At 38.2% G+C, this 23,385-nt stretch overlaps 2 protein-coding genes across 6 annotated transcripts in view; one reads left to right on the plus strand and one right to left on the minus strand.

Annotated features, from left to right (window-relative positions):
- Positions 1–6,469, minus strand: part of ECD (ecdysoneless cell cycle regulator) — a 28,708-nt gene extending 22,239 nt beyond the window's left edge. Inside the window, exons 1-3 of one of the 2 annotated variants that reach the window (XM_005226400.4) lie at positions 6,304–6,469; positions 4,376–4,581; positions 850–967 (exon numbers count right to left, since the gene is read on the minus strand). In XM_005226400.4, coding sequence (XP_005226457.1) covers positions 850–967; positions 4,376–4,580 — 323 coding nt within the window. In that variant the 5' untranslated portion in view covers position 4,581; positions 6,304–6,469. 2 annotated transcript variants of the gene reach the window in all.
- A 97-nt stretch (positions 6,470–6,566) lies between these two features.
- FAM149B1 (family with sequence similarity 149 member B1) overlaps positions 6,567–23,385 on the plus strand; it is a 50,048-nt gene continuing 33,229 nt past the window's right edge. For 3 of the 4 annotated variants that reach the window (XM_005226424.5, XM_005226425.5, XM_059882548.1), the window contains exons 1-3: positions 6,567–6,800; positions 11,668–11,772; positions 12,720–12,849. In XM_005226424.5, the coding sequence (XP_005226481.1) occupies positions 6,754–6,800; positions 11,668–11,772; positions 12,720–12,849 (282 nt within the window). In that variant the 5' untranslated portion in view covers positions 6,567–6,753. The remainder of the gene's footprint in view (positions 6,801–11,667; positions 11,773–12,719; positions 12,850–23,385) is intronic. The other variant, NM_001077994.2, reaches the window with a different exon arrangement.

A 23,385-nucleotide genomic window follows, 5' to 3' on the forward strand; every position in this document is an offset into this window, starting at 1 on the left:
CACACACACACACACACACACATATATATATATGAATTTCTTTTTAAGACACAGAAATTTGATAGTGATTACTTTTGGGAAATCAGAGCAGTTACACCTTTTTGTATTGCTTGAATTTTATTTACCATGTGTATTTGTTCTTTTATAACAAGAATAAAAAAAAAGAGAAAACCTAAACTAAGCAGGTTTTGTGTGAAATAATTCTCAGATGATACTTTAATTCTTCTTTAAGAAAAGGAAGTCACCAGCAAAAAGGAAGAAAACACAGAAGTCACATTTAAAATCTACATCTCAAATCTGTACAATTTCCACCAGCCACAGAAAAAAATATTACTAAATGGATAAAAATGTAGTCATTTTCAATAATGGAATTCCTTAAGAATTACTATTTTTTGATAAAGCTGGCTTCTTTAATTTTTTTAATTTTTATTTTTTAATTGGTGGAAAACTGCTTTACAATGTTTTGTTGGTTTGTGCAGTACAATACAAATCAGTCATAATTACATATACATGTGTGTGTGTGTGTATGTGTATGTGTATATATATACACATACACACACACATCTCCCTCCCTCTTGAGCCTCCCTCCCCCTTACCCCATCCCTCTAGGCCATCACGGAGCACAGGCTGGGTTCCCTATGTTATACAGCAACTTCCCACTATCTATCTATCTTACACATAATAGTGCATATATGTCAACGCTACTGTCTCAATTCATCCCATCCTCACCTTCCCCCACTTTAGCCACAAGTCTGTTCTCTACTAGCTTCATCAGTGCCATTTTTCTAGATTCCATACATATGCATTAATATGATACTTGTTTAAGAATTATTAATAAAATTGTAATACCTTGCTACTAACTCTGGAAATTCTTTTGTAATTTGCTTCACTATATAAACAATAAACCATTCATCCTCAATGTTATCCCCAAACTTTGTCATGCCAAATATATGAGCAGGAACATCTCCTAAAAATAAGAGAAAAGCAATGATATAATCAAATAAATGTATCCATTCAAATAAAAGGACAAGCAATCATTCAATTAAACAAACTGTTATTGACTGGCTATGCTCCAGGAGTATGGCCACATACTGGGAGCTGGGGTTGCAATCCTGAACAAGATATAAGAAGCTTACTCTTGAAGAGCTTAGAGATAGACAACCAATCACAAAACAAGATGATGAACAGAGGTGTACACTGAGGGCTACGCGGTCACAAAGTGTGTGATAGCTGAGCTCTGCGCCTCTGGAGGAATGACCACAGTAGGCTTTCCAGAAAGAGAGAGCACGTGCATGCGTAAGGGCACAGAGGCATGACAGATGATTGTGTGTTCTGGGAGTATCAGCAGAAATTTTCAAACAAGTGCATTATCCAAAAACATGTAGAACTTAAACAATATACTCAGATAGCCAATGGGTCAAAGAAGAAGTCATAAGGGGAATTATAAAATATTGGGAGACTAATGAAAACCAGGGCTTCCCTGGTGGCTTAGACATTGAAGAATCTACCCACAATGCAGGAGACCCAGGTTCAATCCCTGGGTGGGGAAGATCCTCTGGAGGAGGAGATGGCAACCCACTCCAGTATTCTTATCCAGAGAATTCCATGGACAAAGGAGCCTGGCAAGTTACAGTCCATGGGGTTGCAATGAGTCAGACACACAACTGACCAACTAACACTTTCACTTTAACACTTTCAATGAAAACCGAGACAACAAACCAAACATATGGGATACAGAGAAAGCAGTGCTAGGAGGAAGTTTACAGTCATAAAAAGATCTCAGATCAACAACGTAGCCTTATACCTTAATGAACTAGAAAAAGAAGAACTAAACTCCAAGCTGGAGGAGGGAAATAATGAAGATTAGAGCAGAGATCAACGAAATAAAGAATAGGAAAACAATATTTTAAAAAATCAACTAAACTGAGTTGGTTTGTTTAAAAGATCAACAAAATTGACAAAACATTAGATTAAGTAAAACTGACTCAAATAGCTAAAATCAGAAATGAAAGAGGGAATATCACAACCTATGCCACAGAAATAAGAATTATAAGAAAACACAATGAACAACTGTATATCAACACACTGGATAACTTAGAAGAAATGCATAAATTTCTGGAAATATACAACTTATCAAGACTGGAACACACAGAAGTAGAAAACCTGTACATATCTATAAAAGTAAGGAAAGTGAATTAATAATCAGAAACTTCTCAACAAAGAAAAGCCCAGGACTAGATGACTTCACTGGAAAACTCTACCAAACATTTGAAGAAGAATTAACATAAAAAAAAAAAAAAAAAAACACTGAAGAGGAGGAAACATTCCCAAACTTATTTTATGACGCCAGCATGAGCCAACAAAACACTTGCAAACTAATTCAACAACATGTTAAAAGGATTGTACACCATGACCAACTGAGATTTATTCCTAGAATGCAAGATGATTTGACACAGGAAAACCAACTGACGTAATATACCATATTAACAGAATGAAGGTCAAACAAGTGTACTGTGGAGTGTCTCAAGAGTTGCCATGGCAAAAAAAGCGCCACACAGGTGGGACAAACTGCCCAACCAACTCCTCTCCCTACTCCAGATCTCCCAAGTTTCTTCAGCTAGAGAAGCTCCAGTTAGAGTGCCTTCATTTTTATCTACCTTACATATTAAGGGCTTCCCTTGTGGCTCAGCTGGTAAAGAATCCTCCTGCAATGAGGGAGACCTGGGTTCAATCCCTGGGTTGGGAAGATCCTCTGGAGAATGGAAAGGCTACCCACTGGAGAATTCTCTGGCCTGGAGAATTCCATGGACTGTATAGTCCATGCGGTCACAGAGTTGGACATGACTGAGTGACTTTCACTTTACATATTAAAACTTCAATTTTAATTTCATCCAGAAGCAATGCAGAACAGTTGCACGGTGTTAGGAGAGTGACATGATCAGATTCGTTTTACAAAGGTAACTGTCAACTCTGTCAGGAACTGGAGACATTGGGACCAGAGAGATTAGTTAGGGGGCCACTGTAGTCTTCCAGATGAAGAGGGCCTAGACTGTAGCCAAAGAGATGTGAGAAAGGGTCAGATTTCAGGGGTAATAACAGTAGGATTTAGTGCCTGTGGAACATGGTGAAGTGAGGATTTGAGGATGATTTTAAATTACTAACAAGCTTGACTACTAGGTGGATAGTAATACAATTAAGCAAGACAAGAAAATACTGTGTAAAAATTATTTTTGACAAAAAAGATAGGGAATTGGTTTTGGCTGTGTTATGCTAATGGGACAGTGTTCTTGCCAATAAGTATCACACGTATCAGTGATAAGGCATTCAATAAAATTAACGTTTTACATTTGGCAACTGCTAGCCAAAAGGTCAGAGAAGGCGATGGCACCCCACTCCAGTACTCTTGCCTGGAAAATCCCATGGACAGAGGAGCCTGGTAGGGTGCAGCCCATGGGGTCACTAAGAGTCGGACACGACTGAGTGACTTCACTTTGACTTTTCACTTTCATGCCTTGGAGAAGGAAATGGCAACCCACTCCCGTGTTCTTGCCTGGAGAATCCCAGGGACGGGGGAGCCTGGTGGGCTGCAGTCCATGGGGTCGCACAGAGTTGGACACGACTGAGTGACTTAGCAGCAGCAGCAGCAGCCAAAAGGTAACAGAGAAGCACTAAAATGAGCCAGAATGAAGGAATCACAAGATGTCAGGCTCCTGATATGAAATAAGACCCCACAGAAGTTGTTGTTGTATTAGTAGAGCCTTGGTAAGTTATCCATGACTCATTTTAGTAAAGTTATAAGAAATGAGATGACAAAGTGCCATTATTTGGCCACAGGTCAGACCTCAAGCACTGACAATACAGGGAAGCAGTGAAGGAATGACAAAATGCTTCTGTGTGGAAAATAGTGGTTACTTAGCTCAATCATTTCTCTTTATAAGCCAAGCAGAGCCACTCTTAGACCCTTAGCAAAACAACTATTTGAAACAAGGCAGCCTAGTAAGCACACCATCAAGACTGAGGAATACAGAGTAACAGCTGAAAGAACTATGGTTAAAGAAGCCAGCCTGAACCTGTTTAGTGTAGGTACCTAGATATATGATGGCATAGTAAAGTTCAAAAGAAAAGCCATGGCTTGATAATGTTGAGTATATATTGATTCCTAAGATAATGACTGTTAGAAAGCTTTCATCAACATGAATTTTTAAAAAAATTTTTTAAGTTCAAGAGCTTAACTGAATTTCGGCAAATACCATAAAAGTTCAGGATATAAATCTCCTGACAACACTGAATGAACTGTGGACTATTACACATCACTGGTGTCAGAATGACATCAAGAGTCACATGTATCAAAGCAAAATAAGCAAAAGAACCTTACCTTTCCCAGGTTTATATTTGAGATTGAAAGGCTGATTCTGCCAGATATAGGGGACCAGCATAGGTGCAAACTGGGTCATTATCCTCTCAATACACTTTTGAAGGATCTCTCTGTGTTCTTCTGGGTCCCCTGGTTTATCTGGTATCAGGAACAGGCGATACTCTACGGTGTCTTCCACTGTAGCAAACTTCATATTTTCCTCCATTCTTCTTTGAAAGTTACATTTAAAGTTTCAATAATATAAGCCATATAGAATAATGTAGAAGTAATATCCTAGTCCCTGAACTATGCTAGGCAATTCCATTAACATTGTTTCCCCAAATTCAATGATTCACATACCATCATCATGATTTTTGCATTGACCACATACCAACTATGGTAACACTTATTTAATATTCTTTTAATGATAGCTTTATACTCATAATTATATTAAAAGAATTTTTAATATACAATACATGGAAATCCACTACCACATTCCCAAACTAATAAATAAGCATTAAGAATAAAATAAAAAATGTTTGCCCTTGCATTATCAGTGGTGTGTAAAACACACTTTTGGAAACATTGCAATAACATCTTTTGAAACACTATCAAAAGTCCCAGGTCTGCCAAAAGTCCCAGTTGTGTTCTGGGCATTTCATTTTCCCTTTCTGTGGCTTTTCCCTTAATTGGAGAATGAGACTGTTACCTATCATCTCTATAATCCTCCCCTAGTTAAATTTTTAATATTTAAATGTTCTTAAGCACAATCTCCTTCCTCTGCAGAATTTAAATCTTTCCCATTGTGTGGGATAGAGGAATTCAAAACTACAAAACATTCATTCCTATCATTTCATCCCCAAATAATCTGCCCATGGCTCTTGATCCTACAACTATCTGTTCTAAATTTTCCCCCTTTTCAGGTTTCAGAGGGTATAACTCTGGGATATTAGGAGATGGTAAATAACTATTTTCTAAAGGTTTCGCTTACATACAAAAGTACTAGTTCACTACTGTAGCCAGGAGAGGCTTGGTACGGAGAAGGCAACGGCAACCCACTCCAGTACTCTTGCTGGAAAATCCCACGGATGGAGGAGCCTAGTGGGCTGCCGTCTATGGGGTCGCACAGAGTCGGACACGACTGAAGCGACTTAGCAACAGCAGCAGCAGCAGAGGCTTGGTAAAAGAAAAAACTGCGCTGGATCTTACGGCTGCAATTCTATTTTCAGACTTGTTTTTCTAACGGATTAGTAAAATGAGGTCCAAAGGAACTTGCGTCTTCTATCCAGACATTCTTTCACTACAGACCGTCCAAATTATCATTTGGCCTTTTAACCCAAGTGCCTGCGTGCTAAGTCGCTTCAGTCGTGTCCGATTCTTTGCGACCCTATGGATTGGGAATTCATGGGATTCTCCAGGCAAGAATACTGGAGTGGGTCGCCATTTCCTTTTCCAAGGGATCTTCCCGAACCAGGGATCGAACCCAGGCCTATCCCACTGCAGACAGATTCTTTACTATCTAAGCCACAGGAAAGCCTTATTACGAAGAATTTCGTGACAGGGCTGAAGTGAAGTCTTTCAGTCGTGTCCGATTCTTTGCAACCCCATGAACTGTAGGCTCCTCCGTCCATGGGATTTTCCAGGCAAGAATATTGGAGTGGGTTGCCATTTCCTTCCCAGGAGATCTTCCCAACGCAGGGATTGAACTCGGGTCTCCAGCATTGTAGGCAGACGCTTTACAGTCTGAGGCACCAGGGAAGTCCTCTAGTGACAGGGCTAGAAGGGACTTTTGGGACCACGAAGCCTAACTCCACACTGTATATATGAGAAAACTGGGAGCATAGCAAGAGGAGCAACCAAGCACCAGAGGCCTGGCTTGGAGTCTAGGGGCTCTTTACTCAGACTAGGCTCTCTCCTTCACCCAACAAAATGAAGCAAATTCCGCTTACCGTTCTGGGCCTGGGCCTCTTAGGCAAGTCTTTGTTGCAGCACCTTTCCTTAGCCGTCTCTCCTACCTAGTGAGCTGGTGGGGAACTGCCAGCAGTAGACACAGCCTGGCCCAGGATGGGTCCACACGTTCGTCTGGAACCAGAACCAGAGGAAACTCCGAAAGTCAGAAACGACTCAGCCTCGGAACCCCAGGCCGTCGTCCCGATGCACGTCGGCGGAAACATTAGGCGAGTGCTCCTGTGATATCGTCACTTCCGCCCCCACAGGCAAGCCGGAAGACTAGGGAGGTGGGGACCCTGGGAAAGTGGCGATCTGGAGTCTAGGAAACGGGGCGTGACGGGGCCGGAAGGTGGCGGGAGGGGGTCGAGCCGGAGCGGGCGCGAGGGCCAGGCTTGGAGGCCCCCACCCTGGCTTGTCCGCCCCCGCCGAGGCTGAGGAGGAAGAGGAGGATGACCTCCAGATACACTAGGAAGGCGGTGCCACAGAACTTGGAGTTGTGAGTGAACTGCTCAGCTACTCCAGCCCGGGCCGGGGGGTGCCGAGGAGGGTCGCAGGCGCGCTGGGAACCCTTCCTGCCCAGTCCCTTGCTCCTTTTACCTTTCCCAGGGTGAGGGAAAAGAAAATCTTTGTAATTTTCTCCTACCAGCTTTGCCGGACGTTGGCCCTTCTGTTTCCTTCTCCCGCTAATAAGGGCATGTTACTTGTGCAGTCCCAGAAACTTGGTCTGTTTGGCCTGCACTTCTTGAGCTTAGGAACTTGGTTTCCTAAGGCATTTTGTAGTTTCCACGTGTCTCATGCCCCAGTGTCAATGGCCATTGACAACTAGTGAAGCTGTTAATAGCTGAATGCTACAAGAAAGTTGAATACGTCTGGTGCCAACCGCAATGCAAAGCTACTTATATGCATTAGCTCACAACTCTTATCAATAAGGATACCAGATAGGAACTATTATTATTTTGCACAGATAAAGATCTCAGGTTTAAAGGTTGTAGCATGCCAGAGATCACACGGCCAGAAGGTGGTGGAACTGAAATATAAACCTGTTGTCTGATTTTGAAGCTTGTGGGGATAAACATTACACATAACTGCCTCCCCACCTCTGCAACTTAGTGTCAGAATCCTTGAGAATCAGTTTTGCTTTTGAGACTTTAGAGAGCAAGTGTGCTGTGTGCTAAGTCACTTCATTCTTTTCCAACTCTTAGATACTCTCTGGATCACCATAGAGGCTCCTCGGTCTATGGGATTTTTCCAGGCAAGAATACCGGAGTGGGTTGCCATGCCCTTCCTGATGAAGGGATGGAACCTGGGTTTCCCATATTGCAGGCAGATTCTTTACTATCTGAGCCACCAGGGAAGCCCAGAGAGCAAATATTTCTGGCTTAAAGACCCACCTCCCACCCCTAGTGAAATGTTGTAATTTAGAAAGTAATGATACTGTCATACATTTGTTAATACTTTAGACTTCCCTGGTGGCTCAGACGGTAAAGTGTCTTGCTTACAATGAGGGAGACCTGGGTTCTATCCCTGGGTTGGGAAGATACAAAGCAAATGGCAACCCACTCCAGTACTCTTGCCTGGAAAATCCCATGGATGGAGGAGCTTGGTAGGCTACAGTCCATGGGGTTGCAAAGAGTCGGACAGGACTGAGCGATTTCACTTTCACTATACTTTCAAAAATACTTTCACATCTTCATTCTTGTGACAACTCTGTAAGATGAGTATGATTATCTTAAGTTTTTCAGCAGATGAAATATAAGAAAGGTACATACCTTAAGATTATATAACCAATAGGTTTTGAGCTTGGGCTTTTCAACCCCAAATGCCAATTTTTTTTCTTCCACGGAACTGTGTAATTTTAACAACCATACATTTATTAACTATTACCTATACAGAGTAATAACAGGCATGGTATTTTCAGTTACATCTGGGTTTGTGTTTAGACTCTTTTCTAGCCTTATTAATTGTAGGCAAATTACTAAATTTTTGAGCTTTCACTTCTGCAATATAGGCTAAGACCTTATCTAAAAGTGATGGCATAGAGCTTGACACATAGTAGGTCCTCAGTAAGTGGTAATTTCCTTGTCCCTTCCCACCTCTATTTGGTACAATAGCCATACAAAGAAAATCAGTCTATGATCTTTCCTTGCCTTTCAGAAGCTTGTTATCTATTAAATAATAGGATAGAACACAGAAGCAACTCAGTTAAGCTTTTTAGGAACTAGGAAGAAGAAAGTCATTTCCAAATCTAGGGAGCAGGGCTTAGCCAAAAACCTGCTTTTATAATTAATTCTGACCATTATGAGAGTGAAAAAAAGTATCATTTATGGAAAAAAATTGTTGATTGCATTTATTGGACCGGTATTATTGACCCAGAATGGTTATGATGTTGTTGTTTAGTCACCTGACTCTTTTGTGACCCCATGGACTGTAGCCCACCAGGCTCCTCTGAACATGGGATGTCCCAGGCAAGAATACTGGAGTGGGTTGCCATTTCCTTCTCCAGGGGATCTTCCTGACCCAGGGATAGAACCTGCTTTCTCTGCCTTGGCAAGCAGATTCTTTACCACTGAACCGCTTGGTTATGTTACTTGTTCTCTATTGTTGATTTCATACTCCCTAAAGATAACTCTCCCAAAAGATGATTCTCTAGAAGTGTCAGAATAGTGTGAATAATGACAATAATGAAGATTATATGCATTTAAATAACAGTATATTAAAGGTACTTTTCCCTTTTGGTGTTATAATGATAATTTGCTTTGAAGAACTAACTTTAGTTTTCTAATAGTTACAAATTATAGATATTAAAAAGATTTTGGCATAAGCATACAGCTTAACATTTTTAAAATGATAAATCTCAAGCATAATTGTATAGTGGATAATATAATGACCTACATTAAAACAGTTATCAAAATTTTAGTATATTTGCTTCATATTTCATCTGTATATTTTTCAGCCTGTCATCCATGAAATATTGGAAAACCCCAGACATTATCATTTCACCCCATTTCTAAAAATTATATACATTTTCTTATTTAATAACCATAAGTCTATGATCAAAGTTAATATATCTTTGGTATTATCTGATTGTTACTTCATAACCAAATTTCTCTGACAGACTAAAATATGTCTTAAGTTTCTATTTCATCGCTGGAATCCACATTTCTGATCACCACCACTGTTTCAAAGACAAGCTTTTGGTTATAATATCATTGAATGAGAGAAGAAAAAAGCTCTCCACTAATTCAGCTCCACCATTTGAGAAATAATTTAAAGTATTCTGCTGAGTGGGTCTTTATATACAAAAATGGTACAATTTATTAAAATCTCAAACTATTCATCTGCTCTGAGCAGCCTCAGACTATCTGGATTTGAATCCTGGCTCCATCACTTACTAGCCATATGACCTTAAGCAAGTCACTTAATCCTTCAGTACCTCACTTTCCTTTCTTGTGAAACAAGAGTATTACATTTATAATACACATTTCCGTATTAAAAGCCCTGGGAAAACCTATTGTAAATAAACCTGTGTAACTTTGTTTAACCTATCAAGTTATTGGACTATAGGATTTTGTGGGGAAAGAAAGTCTACTATAGATAATTAGGACTGGAACATACAATAATTGACCCCATAGTTTATTCTGAGGCTTCCCTAGTGGCTCAGGTGGTAAAGAGTCTACTTGCAGTGTGGGAGACCCAGGTTCGACCCCTGGGTCAGGAAGATCCCCTGGAGAAGGGAGTGGCTACCCACTCCAGTATTCTTGCCTGGAGAATCCATGGACAGAGGAGCCTGACGGGCTACAGTCTATAGGGTCACGAAGAGTCAGACACAACTGAAGCAACTAACACTTCCACTTTTTTCATAGTTTATTCTAACGCACATGTTGAACTCTCTAGAACAGCACGGTTCAATAGAAATATAATACAAAACACATAACTTAAAATTTTCAGATACGTTAAAAAATAGTAGAAACAGGTGAAATTAACTTTTTAATCTTTTAAAGTAACTATGGACTTACAGGAAGTTACAAAAATAGTGCATAGAGTCCCATGAACCCTTCACTCAGATTCCCCCAATGATGACAACTTATGTAGCTTTCAAAGCCATGAAGCTGACATTGGTACAGTACTGTTAAGCAGACTGCAAACCTTACCCAGTTTTCATCAATTTTTATATCCACTCTTTTGTGTATGTGTATGTATACATAGTTCTATGCAATTTGGTCTCGTTTATATATTTATTAAACCACCAGTGCAATCAAGATACAGCGCTGTTCTATCACCACCAAGGAACATCCTTATATACCCCTTTTTAGTCACTTCCATTCCTTTCTCCATACCCTGGAACCACTAATCTTTTCTTCACCTCTCTATTTTTCTCATTTGTGAGTGTAATATAAACAGAATCATATAGTATATGTAACCTTTAGAGATTGGCTTTTTTCAGTAAGTATGATGCCTTTGCAATCCATCCAAGTTGTTGCATGTATCAGTTCACTCCTTTTTATTGCTAAATCATATTCCACTATGTGTGTAGAGATACCAAAGTTTAATTATTCCCCTGTGCAAGGACATTTCAGTTCTTCTAATTTTTTTTCAATTATAAATAAAGCTGCTCTGAATGTTTGTGTACAGATTTTGTGTGAACATAAATTTTCATTTCTCTGGGATTAAATACCTAAGAGTGCAATGGGTAGGTCTTATGATAAATGCATGCATTTAGTTTTATAAGAAACTGTGAAATTATTCCAGAGTGGTTGTACCATTTTACATTCCTACCAGCAATGTATGAGAAATCCAGTTTCTCCATATCTTTGCCTGCATTTAGTGTTATCACTGTATTTTATCTTAGCTGTTCTAATAAGTATGTTTTATACCTTATTATGTTTTTAATTTGCAGTGAAATAAGTTTTAATATATTTTGTTTAACCCCTGTATATCCGGAATATTATCATTTTAACATGTAACCAAAATGAAATAATTAGTGGTACATTCTTGTTGTACTAAGACTTCAAAATTCTGTGTGTTTTACTGAGCGACTTCACTTTCCCTTTTCACTTTCATGCACTGGAGAAGGAAATGGCAACCCACTCCAGTGTTCTTGCCTGCAGAATCTCAGGGACGGGGAGCCTGGTGGGCTGCCGTCTCTGGGGTCGCACAGAGTCGGACACGACTGAAGTGACTTAGCAGCAGCAGCAGCAGCAGCATTTCCAGCTGACCACATTTTAACTCCTAGTGGCTAATGGCTATTGCATTGGATAGTTCCTGAACAGCAAGAAGTAGGTGACTTAACTTGTAGATCAAGTTACTGAAAAGTATATATTTTTTTCTTTACAAAAAAATATAACTGTTTTTCCATTTCACAGGAAAAGAATAACAAAACATGCTCTTAATCATCATCCTCTTCCTGAACAACTGGATGAAATTTCCTCTACCAATGACAGCCATGAAAAAGACCTAAGTTCCCAAAGGTAATGACACAAAGTGTACTGTTTGCTTATTGCACTTGATAATGGCAAAAGTTTTGGGCTTTTTGCCTTAGGATTGGTATCAAGCCTTGTACTAATGAAACAAAAGAATTTTTGTCACATTTTTCAATACCATTCAACTTCCATTCTGGAACAACTAGTGGAAACATACTTATTTTTGTAATCTTTGAAAAACAGTATTATGAGGTAGTTAATAGCAGAAACTCAGGAGGAATCCAAACAGACCTGATTTTTAATCTTGGTTTTGCCACCTATTAGCTGAATAGTATTGGGCAAGTTATTTACCTGGTAATAGTATCCCTTAAAGGATGTAGTGAATATAAATGAGATAAAATATAGTAAACGCAGAGTAAATATTAGCTGCAATTATTATTTTAAGAAATAGGACAGAGGAGATGGTAACTTCACAGAGGGTTCTGAAAAGCAATTGTGGTATCATACAAAAATTATAGTCATAAAACCTTGTTTCAAAATCTAGTACTAAATTGCAAGAGTTTTTGTCTTAAAGTACATCACTAGATGTACTGGTGAGTTTTCCATCACCAGATTGCTGTGAGGATAAAATGCAGTTAATGTCTGTGAAAGTGCTTAGTAAACCAGAAGTGGCATACAAGTTCACATATTATTCCTAGTATTTCTGAAATGTCTTCAGTTTCTTGAGGGCAGATGTTATAAGTGAAGTGTTAAAAAATATTAATTGTAAACTAAGACTAGAATTATTTAGAATGGCTGCCATCAATTCTGTAGGAATTGGGTCAGACTTTACTGTGATGCTTACATTTCAAATTCTTCATTTATTTTTGTCTCTCTGGATGTATTTGTACAAATGCCTATCACCTAAAAGATTGCTGAGTAGTTAATGCTACAGAAACTTGAGGAAATATAAGAATTTTTCTGTTTTCTCTTTTCCTTCCCACTTGTGCATTTAGTGAATCTGACATCACACAAGAATCACTTTTTACATCAGCTGACACTGGAAATTCAACATCTGCTTTTCCAAGTTATACAAGCACAGGGATCTCTACTGAGGGCAGCTCAGACTTCTCCTGGGGATATGGTGTGAGTTTTATGTTACTGGTCTAATGGAGTGCTTGTGTGACTCTTCTGGGAGTTAGGATTTGTCAGTTTGGTCAGTATATTTCATGCCTTCCCTCTCCTACATTTTTTATTTTATTTTATTTTATTTTATTTGGCCACGCCATGTGGTATGCAGGATCTTAATTCCCCAACAAAGAATCAAACAGTGGAAGTGTGGAGTCTTAACCACTGGACCACCGGGAAAGTCCCTCCTACTTTGTTTATTTACCCTTTAAAATAGCTGTAAAGAAGGCATCAATCTTCTGAGTAGTTGATCCTTAAAGATGCTTAGTGTTTGGCTTAAACAGCTGCAGGTCAGTATAGATCTGGACCCTGGATCTATTTTGCTGTGCTCAGTCCACTAATGTGTCTCTCCACTACTAATATTACCTTGTTGTTTAAAATGTTTTTGAAAGTTACTACTAAGCCATATAGACTCGGAAAGTGTTTAAAATATATTGTTAAATGAAAAAAAGCCCATTAAAAACAATATGTGTAGTGTGGTTCTAATTTTATTTTACATAGATTTTTGCTTATATATACTAGAAAAAAAGATTAAAGGTATTTACCTAAGATGTTATTCAGCTATTATTAATTAACTGAGTGTTGTGATGAGATTTATTTATTCATTCATGACTATCTCCCATTGTATTTAAGACCAGCAACCTTCAAAGAAAATTTAAAAGACAAATTTTATGCATGTTTATCACCTTGATGCAATAGGTATTTTTATTCTGTTTAGTGTTTTGGTTTTTTTGGCCACAAGGCATGTGGGATCTTAGCTCCCCAAAACCCATACCCCCAGCATTGAAAGGCAAAGTCTTAATCACTGGACTGTCAGGGAAGTCCCTTAGTTTTTTTTTTAAAGGGTATCTGATGCAGTGGGGTTGATGAGGAAAAAAAAATTATACAACTTATAGAAAAGTGCATAACTTATGTATTGGGTGTGCATGCATGCACGTGTGTGTGTATGAAAACAGTACACCGACCAAGATATAGACAGTCAGCTCCCACAAGGCTCCTCGATGCCCTCTCCCAATCCCAAAGATAACCACTATTCTGATCTCTATCACCAGGTTTTCTTCTTCTTGCCCTTCATATAAATGGAATCCTATAGTATGTATTAATAGTTATATCTGGCTACTTTTGCTTAGAATTCTTTGGACAGTGCATACATGATATTGCGTATATTTGTAGTCTGTGAATTGCCTATTTATGTTTCATACTCACTTATTTTTTAATTTATCATTTTCTATTCTATTACTAATTAATAATATTAATTAGTAGGAGTTCTTTATCTTTTAGATTAGGTGTGGTGAAAGTGAAAGTCTCTCAGTTGTGTCCAACTCTTTGCGACCTCATGGACTATACAGTCTGTGGAATTCTCCAGGCCAGAATACTGGAGTGGGTAGCCTTTCCCTTCTCCAGGGGATCTTCCCAACCCAGGGATTGAACCAGGGTCTTCTGCATTGCCTGTGGATTCTTTACCAGCTGAGCTATAAGGAAGGTATACTTTTTCTCTTCAGGACTAAAGAGTAAATATTTCAGGTTTTGCAGACTGTCAGGACCCTCAGTGCTCACTGAGAAGGCAGCCATAGGCAGTGTATAAATAAATGGGCATGACAGAAGTCCAATAAAATGTTATTAGAAAACAGATTGTGGGCTGGATTTATCCCACTGGTCATAGTTTGCTGACCCCTACTCTAAATACTTTTAACAGAGACTCTTAGGAAGCTGTATTGTGTCCCTTCACCCTATAGAACTACAGAACTTTGGGTATTGTACCCAGTTGAAAACTTATTTACCAACTGCTGTTACAGGTGGAGGTAGCTAATGAATTGTACAGTAAGTCAGGAGATGGGGCTTTCTGGAATGCCATTATTTCCATTTATCCCCTTTCTCCTAATTCTTGCCTGGAACATGGACCTATGGCTAAAGGTAAAAACAGCCATTTTGAACCATAAAGCATCACTGAGGATGGAAATGATAGAAGAAACTGAATTCTTGATAGCCATGGGGCTACCGTATCAGCTGAGCTACCATATCAGCTTTTAATGCCTACCTGTAGATTAATTTTTTCATGAGAGAAAAATAAACTTTTGTTTAAGCCACTATTATTGTTCTTGTTAATAGTAACTAAGTGCAGTTCATGACTAATACACTAATTCTTTGTTAAATGTATTGCAAATATCTTTTCCTGATAAGTGGCTTTTGTAATGTTCACAAATTCTTCCACACTTAGGTCTTTAATCCCCTGGAATGGTTTTTTTGTACATTCATATAGAAGGAACATAATTTTAATTTTTCTATGTGGATAATGAATTGTTTCAGCACCATTTACTGACTAGTTCAGGATTTCTAAGCAAGGGCATTTTTGGCATTTTGGATATAGCTATACAGAAGTGTCCCATATATATAGCAGGATGTTTAGTATTCATCATCTCTGCCTGTTAAATACCTGTAGCAACTCTGGTCATTGTGATCACTAAAAATGCACATACACATTTCCAGCTTCTTCCATGTGAAAGTAGTAGCATGAAAGTGTTAGTCGCTCAGTTGTGTCTGACTCTTGTGACCACATGGACTGTAGCCCTCCAGGCTCCTCTGTCCAGGGAATTCTCCAGGCAAGAATACTGGAGTGGGTAGCCATTCCCTTCTCCAGGGGATCTTCCTGATCCTTTTTGCATCCTTTTCTTGTTGATTTGCTGTTACCTCTGATGTAGATTAAATTTCAAAATATAAAAGGGTTTGTTCCTGAGCTATCTAATCTGTTCTATTCTAAAATCATGTTACTACAACTGACTTTAATGAAACTATAGCTTTATAATAATCTATAATATATGATAGGGAAGTCTTACTACACTGTTCATAATTGTATTGGCCAGTCTTTTTCATGTATGTTAGAATCTGATTATTAAATTGCATAGGTCAATTTGGAGAGGACTGCTATCTTTATGATAGTGAATTCTCCTAATCATAAATTTGGTATATAAATCTATCCATTTAATATCCATTTCTTTAATGTCTTTTAATACATTTTTATAATTTTATCCATAAAAGTAATATACATTTGTTGAAAATCTACTCCTAGGTACCTTGCATGGTATATGAAAAATTGTATTTTTAATCTATTTTTGCTAGTATATAGGTATAGAGTTATCTTTTTTAAGGGAACTGAGTTGTAGGCTAATATTGACTTCTGGCAGAAATGTATATTCTTTGTCACATGTTCAAAACGTCTGATATTTCATTTAAATATTTTAATAGATTTCTTATCTGTTTAACACTAGATTAGACTATGGATTATTTTTACCTTTTTTACTATTATAATCACCTACAGAAAATTCATTCTTTTAAAGTAAACAAGTGTTTTTTAGTATATTCACTGTTGTGTAAACTACCCTAATTCCAGAACATTTTCATCATCCCAAAAAGAAACCCAGTCTCCATTAGTAATTACTCTCCACTTCTCTCTTCACCTTGCCCCTGGCAACTAATATGGTTTCTGTCTTTATGTATTTGCCTGTTCTGATATTTCATATAAATGAAGCATATACTGTGTCATTTATTATATCTGGCTTATTTCATCTAGCATATATCCAGGTTTTATCCATGTTATAGCATATGCCAGTACTTCTTTTTTACTGATGAATATAATTTAATTGCATTGATATACCAATTTTATTTATCCATCAGATGATGGACATTTGGGTTGCTTCACTTTGTTGCTATTATGAATAATGCTACTATGAACATTTGTGTATGACTTTTTCTGTGGACATGTTTTGAATATTCTTAGGTATATCCCTTAGGAGTGGAATTGCTGGGTGATATAAAAACTTTATGTTTAACATTTTGAAGAATACATTTCTCTTTAAAATTTATACCTATAATTGTGATTTTGTTCAAGGTTCCTGGTTAGTATGTAAATAATGTTGATATTTTCCTTGAATTACACAAACATTTCATTGCAGATTTCACATGTATGTCAGAGTAGGTTATTCCTTTGAAATCCATTATTTTGTTAGTAAGGTTGTATCTTAATTAATGAAATTCAAGTTTTGTGATCAGTTGCTATTACTGCATACTGTGTTTTCTTAATAACTTGAAACAACCTCCACCTTACAGAAAAGTTACAAGTATAGTAAAAAGAACATTCGTACCTTGATATCCATAAGGGACTGATTCTAGGACCCCCCATGAGTACCAAAATCCATGGATGCTCAAATCTCTTATATAAAATGGCACGGTATTTGCATATTACCTACACACATCCTTCCACACACTTTAAATCCTCTCTAGATTATTTAAAATACCTAATACAATGTAAATGGCTTTTACATTTACAAACCCATGGATATGGAAGACCAACTGTTTTTTTCCTGAATGGTTTGAGAGTAAGTTACCGACATGATACTTGCACCAAACATTTTAGTGTGTATTTCCTTCAAACAAGGACACTGTATGTAACTAAAGGGCAAGCCTCAATTTCAGGAAATTAACACTTCTGCCATCTAATACACAGATTCCATTAAAGTTTCACTAGTTGTCCCAATAATATTCTTCATAGCAAAATCTTGTATCACATTGTCCTGTCTCTGTACTCTCCCTCAATCTGGACTAGTTCTTCAATCTGTGATACCCAAGAAATGAGCTTGCTTTTCTCATTTCATTCTATTAGATGGCGTGTAGTTCCCATTATTGATATTGTTCACTTTAATCACTTAATATGACTTTCCTTTGCATTTACAAGTATTTTATGGGGAGGTACATTGAAATTATGTAGCTACTATCCTATTCCTCCTCTAACTTTCAGTTTATGGTTTACATCAGTATAGACTCAAGGATTCCTATTTTGTTCAGTTAGTTATAATACATAGTTATCATTATTTATTTTGAAGTTCCAATTGTCCCAGATTTGACCAGTAAGAGTTCTCTTCAAGCTGGTTTCTGTGCCATTTTGACATGTTCCCATCATTCTTTGAGTATTTCCTTACTGTCTGACACAAGGTATCCAGGCTTATTTTATATTTTCTTTGCCCCAGCCATGGAATCAGCCACTTCTCCAACAAGCCCTAATTCCTTTCAGTGCCATGTTTAGAAACAAGATTTGGGTGCTAAGTGTGCTTACTGCTTTTTAGGTGTCACTGATTCCTAAACCCTCCCAGTGGACAGAACTAGGGAACAGAAGTATTCTTCCTATTCCACTGTGAAATGACCCATTTCATTCTAGTTTTTTCCTTTTGCAAATTTGTAACTTCTTTCTCTGATAGAACATGGCTCCCCTTATAATTAATATATTTACTTATTTGATTAATCCCCCTGAACATAACCAGTTCCCCACTAATTCACTGCCTCCTAACCTCTGCAAATGCCCTTCTCACTCCACATATGTTTCAACACCCTGTGCTGGGTCACTGCCCCTTGCACCTTCCCACCCACTGAATGATCTCCTCATCCTGCTCAGTCAGACACCCAATGTTATCCTCGCTTCTGTACAGTAACCTTCCTCACACTGGGCTGCCACCCTGTGTGGGGCTGCCTACTCCCTGTATGGTAACTTCCCTTTCTTAAATGTTGTTCTAACATTATAAGCTGACTGCTCTTCCACATGGACATCCACATCTCACTTGTGCTCCATCACTCTGCAACAAACTGCTTCCCATGCAAACACCCACTGTGACAGATTACATTTTCAAAAGCCATGCTAATATATATCGCATCTAACATGCTCTTCTTACAAGATACTAATACTCCTCCATTGAGAGATAGTGTCTGTGTTCTTTCCCCTTGAACCTGGAATGGACTGTTTAACTGCCTCAACCTATAGAATGCAGTGAAAGTGATGCTGCATGATTTTTAGGTTAGAAAGCAACGCAGCTTCTATCTGGCTCTCTCTCTCTCTCTCTGGATGCTTAACCTTGAAGTTCAGCCACTGCATTGTGAGAACATTTAAACAACATGGAAAAGCCCAGGTAGTGAGAAACTGAAGCCCCAGCTGAAAGCCAGTATTACCTGCTAGACATTTGAGTGAACGAGCACTCAGATACTTTCAGCTCCAGGCCTCTGAGCTTTTCAACTGGTATCTCACCTGTGGAGAAGAGACAAGCCATTCCTGCTGTGAGCTATGTAAATCCCAGACACGTAGAAACCTGGAGAGATAACACATGATCATTGCTATTTTGAGCCATTTCGTTCTGGAGTAATTTGGTACACTGCCAAAGTAATTAGAACACCCTTCTCACACTGCTCAGGGTCAGAAAACTGCTTAGATGTTCACTTTATCTCTCTTAGGCTCCTACCATACAAGAGTCCATCTTCCTACACAGATGCCCTTCTTACTGTGCTTGGGTTTCAATGTCTTATACCAGGCTGCCTTCCCGGGTTGATGCTTTCCTTATTCTCTTCTGGCTTTGAAACTCCATGCTGACTGTCTCTTGAGGTATTGGTTAACAGGCAACCTACACCTATAATCCCTGAGAGAAAAGAAACTCATAAGGTAGGCCCCTATTTAACCTGGCTTCCTGCCTGCGAATAATTTTCTGACTATGGAGTTGTAAGACAGAGTCCAAACAAAGCATAGTGGTCCCATTTTGCTGAGTAACAGAGATCAGAATTCTGGGCAGATGAAGCAGTTAGAATCTTTAGGACATGAGGCGATAAAGAACACCAGAAGATAAATAAGTGAAAAGTCTATATTATTTGGTGATTTCTCTAAGGGATGAGTAGCTGAATAAAGCAAAAAAAGTACAAGATGGAGTTTATATTTATAGAAGTAAAAGGTGAGACAAATACAACTCAAAGATGGGTGAATATAAACAGAAGTATAGTGTTATAAAGTTACTACATTTGTGATAACAAAAAGTTATTACATTTGTGTCAGGTATCAAGAGAGAGAAGTGAAAAGTATATGAAGAGGGAGGTATGAAGTGGTAAAATGTTGACTGACTAGACCTTGATAGGTTAAGAATGCACATTATTAGCCCTAGAGCAAACATTAAAAATGTTTAAGTAGAATAAGCTAAGATGCCAATGGGAAAAATAAAATGGAATAGTAACAAACATTTGATTAACCTGAGAAAGACAGGAAAGGAAAAGAATAAGGACCCACCTCCCAAAACGGGACAAATGGAAAAGTAATAGCAAGATGGTAGATTTCAATCCAACCATGTCAACGATTAAGACAAATGTAAATAGAATGGGTAAAAAATGGATAAAATGCAGAATGGATTAAAAAAAAAAAAAAGAGCAAGACTCAACTGTATAGTATATGTGTGCATGCTAAGTCACTTAATCATGTCCAGCTCTTTGCAGCCCTATGGATTGTAGCCTGCCAGGCTCCTCTGTCCATGGGATTCTCCAGGCAGGAATATTGGAGTGTGTTGCCATGCCCTCCTCCAGGGGATCTTCCTGACCCAGGGATCAAACCTGCATCTCTTATGTCTCCTGTGTTGGCAGGCAGGTTCTTTACCATTAGTGCCACCTGGGAGGCCCATACACCATATGGAAGAGATTAAATATAAAGACACAAGTAGGTTAAAATGAAAAGGACAGAGAAAATTATACACACAGTAAGCTGACAAGGTTGTATTAACATGAAACAACATAAACCTAAAGACACCTAGTCGATCACTGGGAAAGAATATTTTTTAGTGATAAAAAGGCAGTTTGGGGACCTCCCTGGAGGGTCTGGTGGTTAAGACTCCAGGCTTCCACTGCAGGGGGCACAAAGTAAGACTGTATATGCTGTGTGGCAAAAAACAAACAAACAAAAACCTGTTTAAAACAAAATATAGTAACACTTAGGGCAGTTTGCCTTAGCTGAAGCTGCCATACTGAATACCACAGACTGTGTGGCTTAAACAACAGGTGCTTATTTTCTCACAGTTCTGGAGGCTAGAAATCCAAACTTAAGATGCCATCATGGCTGATTTCTGGTGAGACTACTCTTCCTGGCTTACTGTATCCTCTGTAACTTTTCTCCTGGGCATGAGCATAGGTAGAGACATCTCTGATTCTCTTCCTTTTCTTACAAGAACACTAGTTCTATCAGATTAGGGCTCCATCCTTGGGACCTCATTTTACCTTAATTTCCACCTTAAAGGCATTAACTCGAAATAGCATCACATTACAGATGAGGGCTTCAACATAGGAATTTGAGAGGACACAGTTCAGTCCATAACACAGTATACCAGGAAGATATAACAATTCTAAATAAATAAACATCTAATAGAGTCTCAAAATGTATGAAGAAAAACTGATAAAATTAAAGAGATTAGGTGAAACCATAATTACTGTTAGAGATTTTAGTTATTAATAAAGCAATTAGAAAGTCAGAAATAAATAAAAGATCTGATGGTATACCCAACAAATGCAGAGTACATATCCTTCTTAAGAGCATATGGAATGCTCACAAGGACAGACTGTATGATGGACCATAAAATATCTCAATATTGTTTAAAAGATGAAATCGTACAGCGTATGCTCTCTAATTACAATAGATTTAATAGAAATCAATAACAATAAAATACCTGTAACAATTCCTAAGTATTTGGAAATTAAACAACACTGCTCTAAATATTAAATTTCAAGGAAAATTAGAGGGTATTCTGCAACTACATGACAATAAAACCACAAAACATCCAAATTTATGGAAGCAGCTAAAGCAGTCCTTATAAAGACATCTATAGCTTTAAATACTTATTTAAGAAAAGAAGAAAGCTTTAAAATGAATAACCTAAGTTTCTACCCTAGATGCTAGGAAAGAAGAGTACATTAAACCCAAAGTAGAATGAAAGAATTAAAAGCAAAATCAGTGAAATAGAAAATAGGTAAATAAAAGAGAAAATGAACAAGTTTAAGAGTTTACCCTTTGAAAAGATTAATAGTAAGCCTTCTAGTGGTATTAGTCAAGGAAAAGTAAGAAAATGCAAATTACAAATATGGGGAATGAAAGAGGAGATGTCACTACAAATTCTACAGACATTAAATAAAAGACTGTTAACATAATAATATAAACAATTTTATGCCACTAAATTCTGTAACTTAAAAGAAATGGACAAAGTCCTTAAAAATCTGAACAGCTGTAAAACTCTTAAACTGAATCAATCTATTCTCATAAAGAAAACTCCAGGCTCAGATGGAAGAACATACATTTGTCGAAGAAATAACAGTCACACAAACACTTTATAGATCAGTGTACTACTGATGTCAAAACCGGACAAAGGCAATAAATATAATAGGAGAAAATTCTGAGGTGGGACTTGTAAATAGTATGACAGAGTGAGTACCCCCAAAAGCAACAATAAACTGGATGTAATGGTCAAAAGCAACCATTTCAGGATTCTGAAAATTAACTAAGGTACACAGAAAATGGAGAAGCAGTTATTCATCAAAATTAAGAAAACTTTGAGTTAGGAACACTAAAAGTCTGTTCAACTTTAAAGGGTGCTTTGCTTAGTTACTCAGTCATTTCTGACCTTTTGTGACCCCATGGACTGCAGCTGGCCAGGCTCCTCTGTCCATGGAATTCTCCAGGCATGAACACTGGAGTGGGTTGCCGTGCCCTCCTCCAGGGGATCTTCCCAACCCAGGGATCAAACCCAGGTCTCCCGCATTGCAGGCAGATTCTTTACCAACTGAGCCACCAGGGAAGCCCAAGAGTAAGGAGTGGGTAGCCTGGTGGGCTGCCGTCTATGGGGTTGCACAGAGTTGGACACGACTGAAGCGACTTAGCAGCAGCAGCGGCAGCAGCCTATCCCTTCTCCAAGGGATCTTCCCTACCCAGGAATCAAATGGGGGTTGCCTGCAGTGCAGGCTGATTCTTTACCTGTTGTACTACCAAGGAAGCCCCTGAAAACTAGCAGTTTCACTACCAGAGAGGTCTCAATAGATTTGGAGTGGAACTTGGATGGGCTTTATATCCAATATCATTTTAAACAACAGTAGCACACTCAGTGGCATATGGAGAAGGAAAAACAGTGGCTCAGATAGTCTGAAGTTTCAGTACTAACTGGGGCAAAAAATGGATTGGCAGACTATCCAGAAATTTATCAAGCATCTGGGAAATAAGTCACAGGAGGCCCTAATAAACTCTTCACATATCCATGCAGGAAAGAACAGAGAGGGCCCAAACTATGCACACATCCCTGGTTGATGTGAGTTAGCACACAAATGCAGAGGTGATCTGAGAGGGCACAGAAATTAAGAACCATAAAACTGCTTGAATTTGAACACAAAGTAAACTTTAAGACAGAAAATACCATGAGAAAAAAGGACATTTCCATAATGATAAAAAGGCCAATTCTTTTTTTTTTTGTTTTGTTTTAAAAGGCCAATTCTTTAGGAAAATAAAATAGTTATAAATGTATACACACCTAACAATGAAGCCTTAAAGTATATGAAGCAAAATTACAGAATTTAAAAGAGAAATAAGAAACAAAAAGTTGTAGCTAGAGACTTCAGTACTCCACTTTTAATATTTCATATAACAACCAAACAAAATCAGGAAGGATATTG

The sequence above is a fragment of the Bos taurus genome, chromosome 28 (assembly GCF_002263795.3).
Source record: "Bos taurus isolate L1 Dominette 01449 registration number 42190680 breed Hereford chromosome 28, ARS-UCD2.0, whole genome shotgun sequence".
Taxonomy (NCBI): domain Eukaryota; kingdom Metazoa; phylum Chordata; class Mammalia; order Artiodactyla; family Bovidae; genus Bos; species Bos taurus.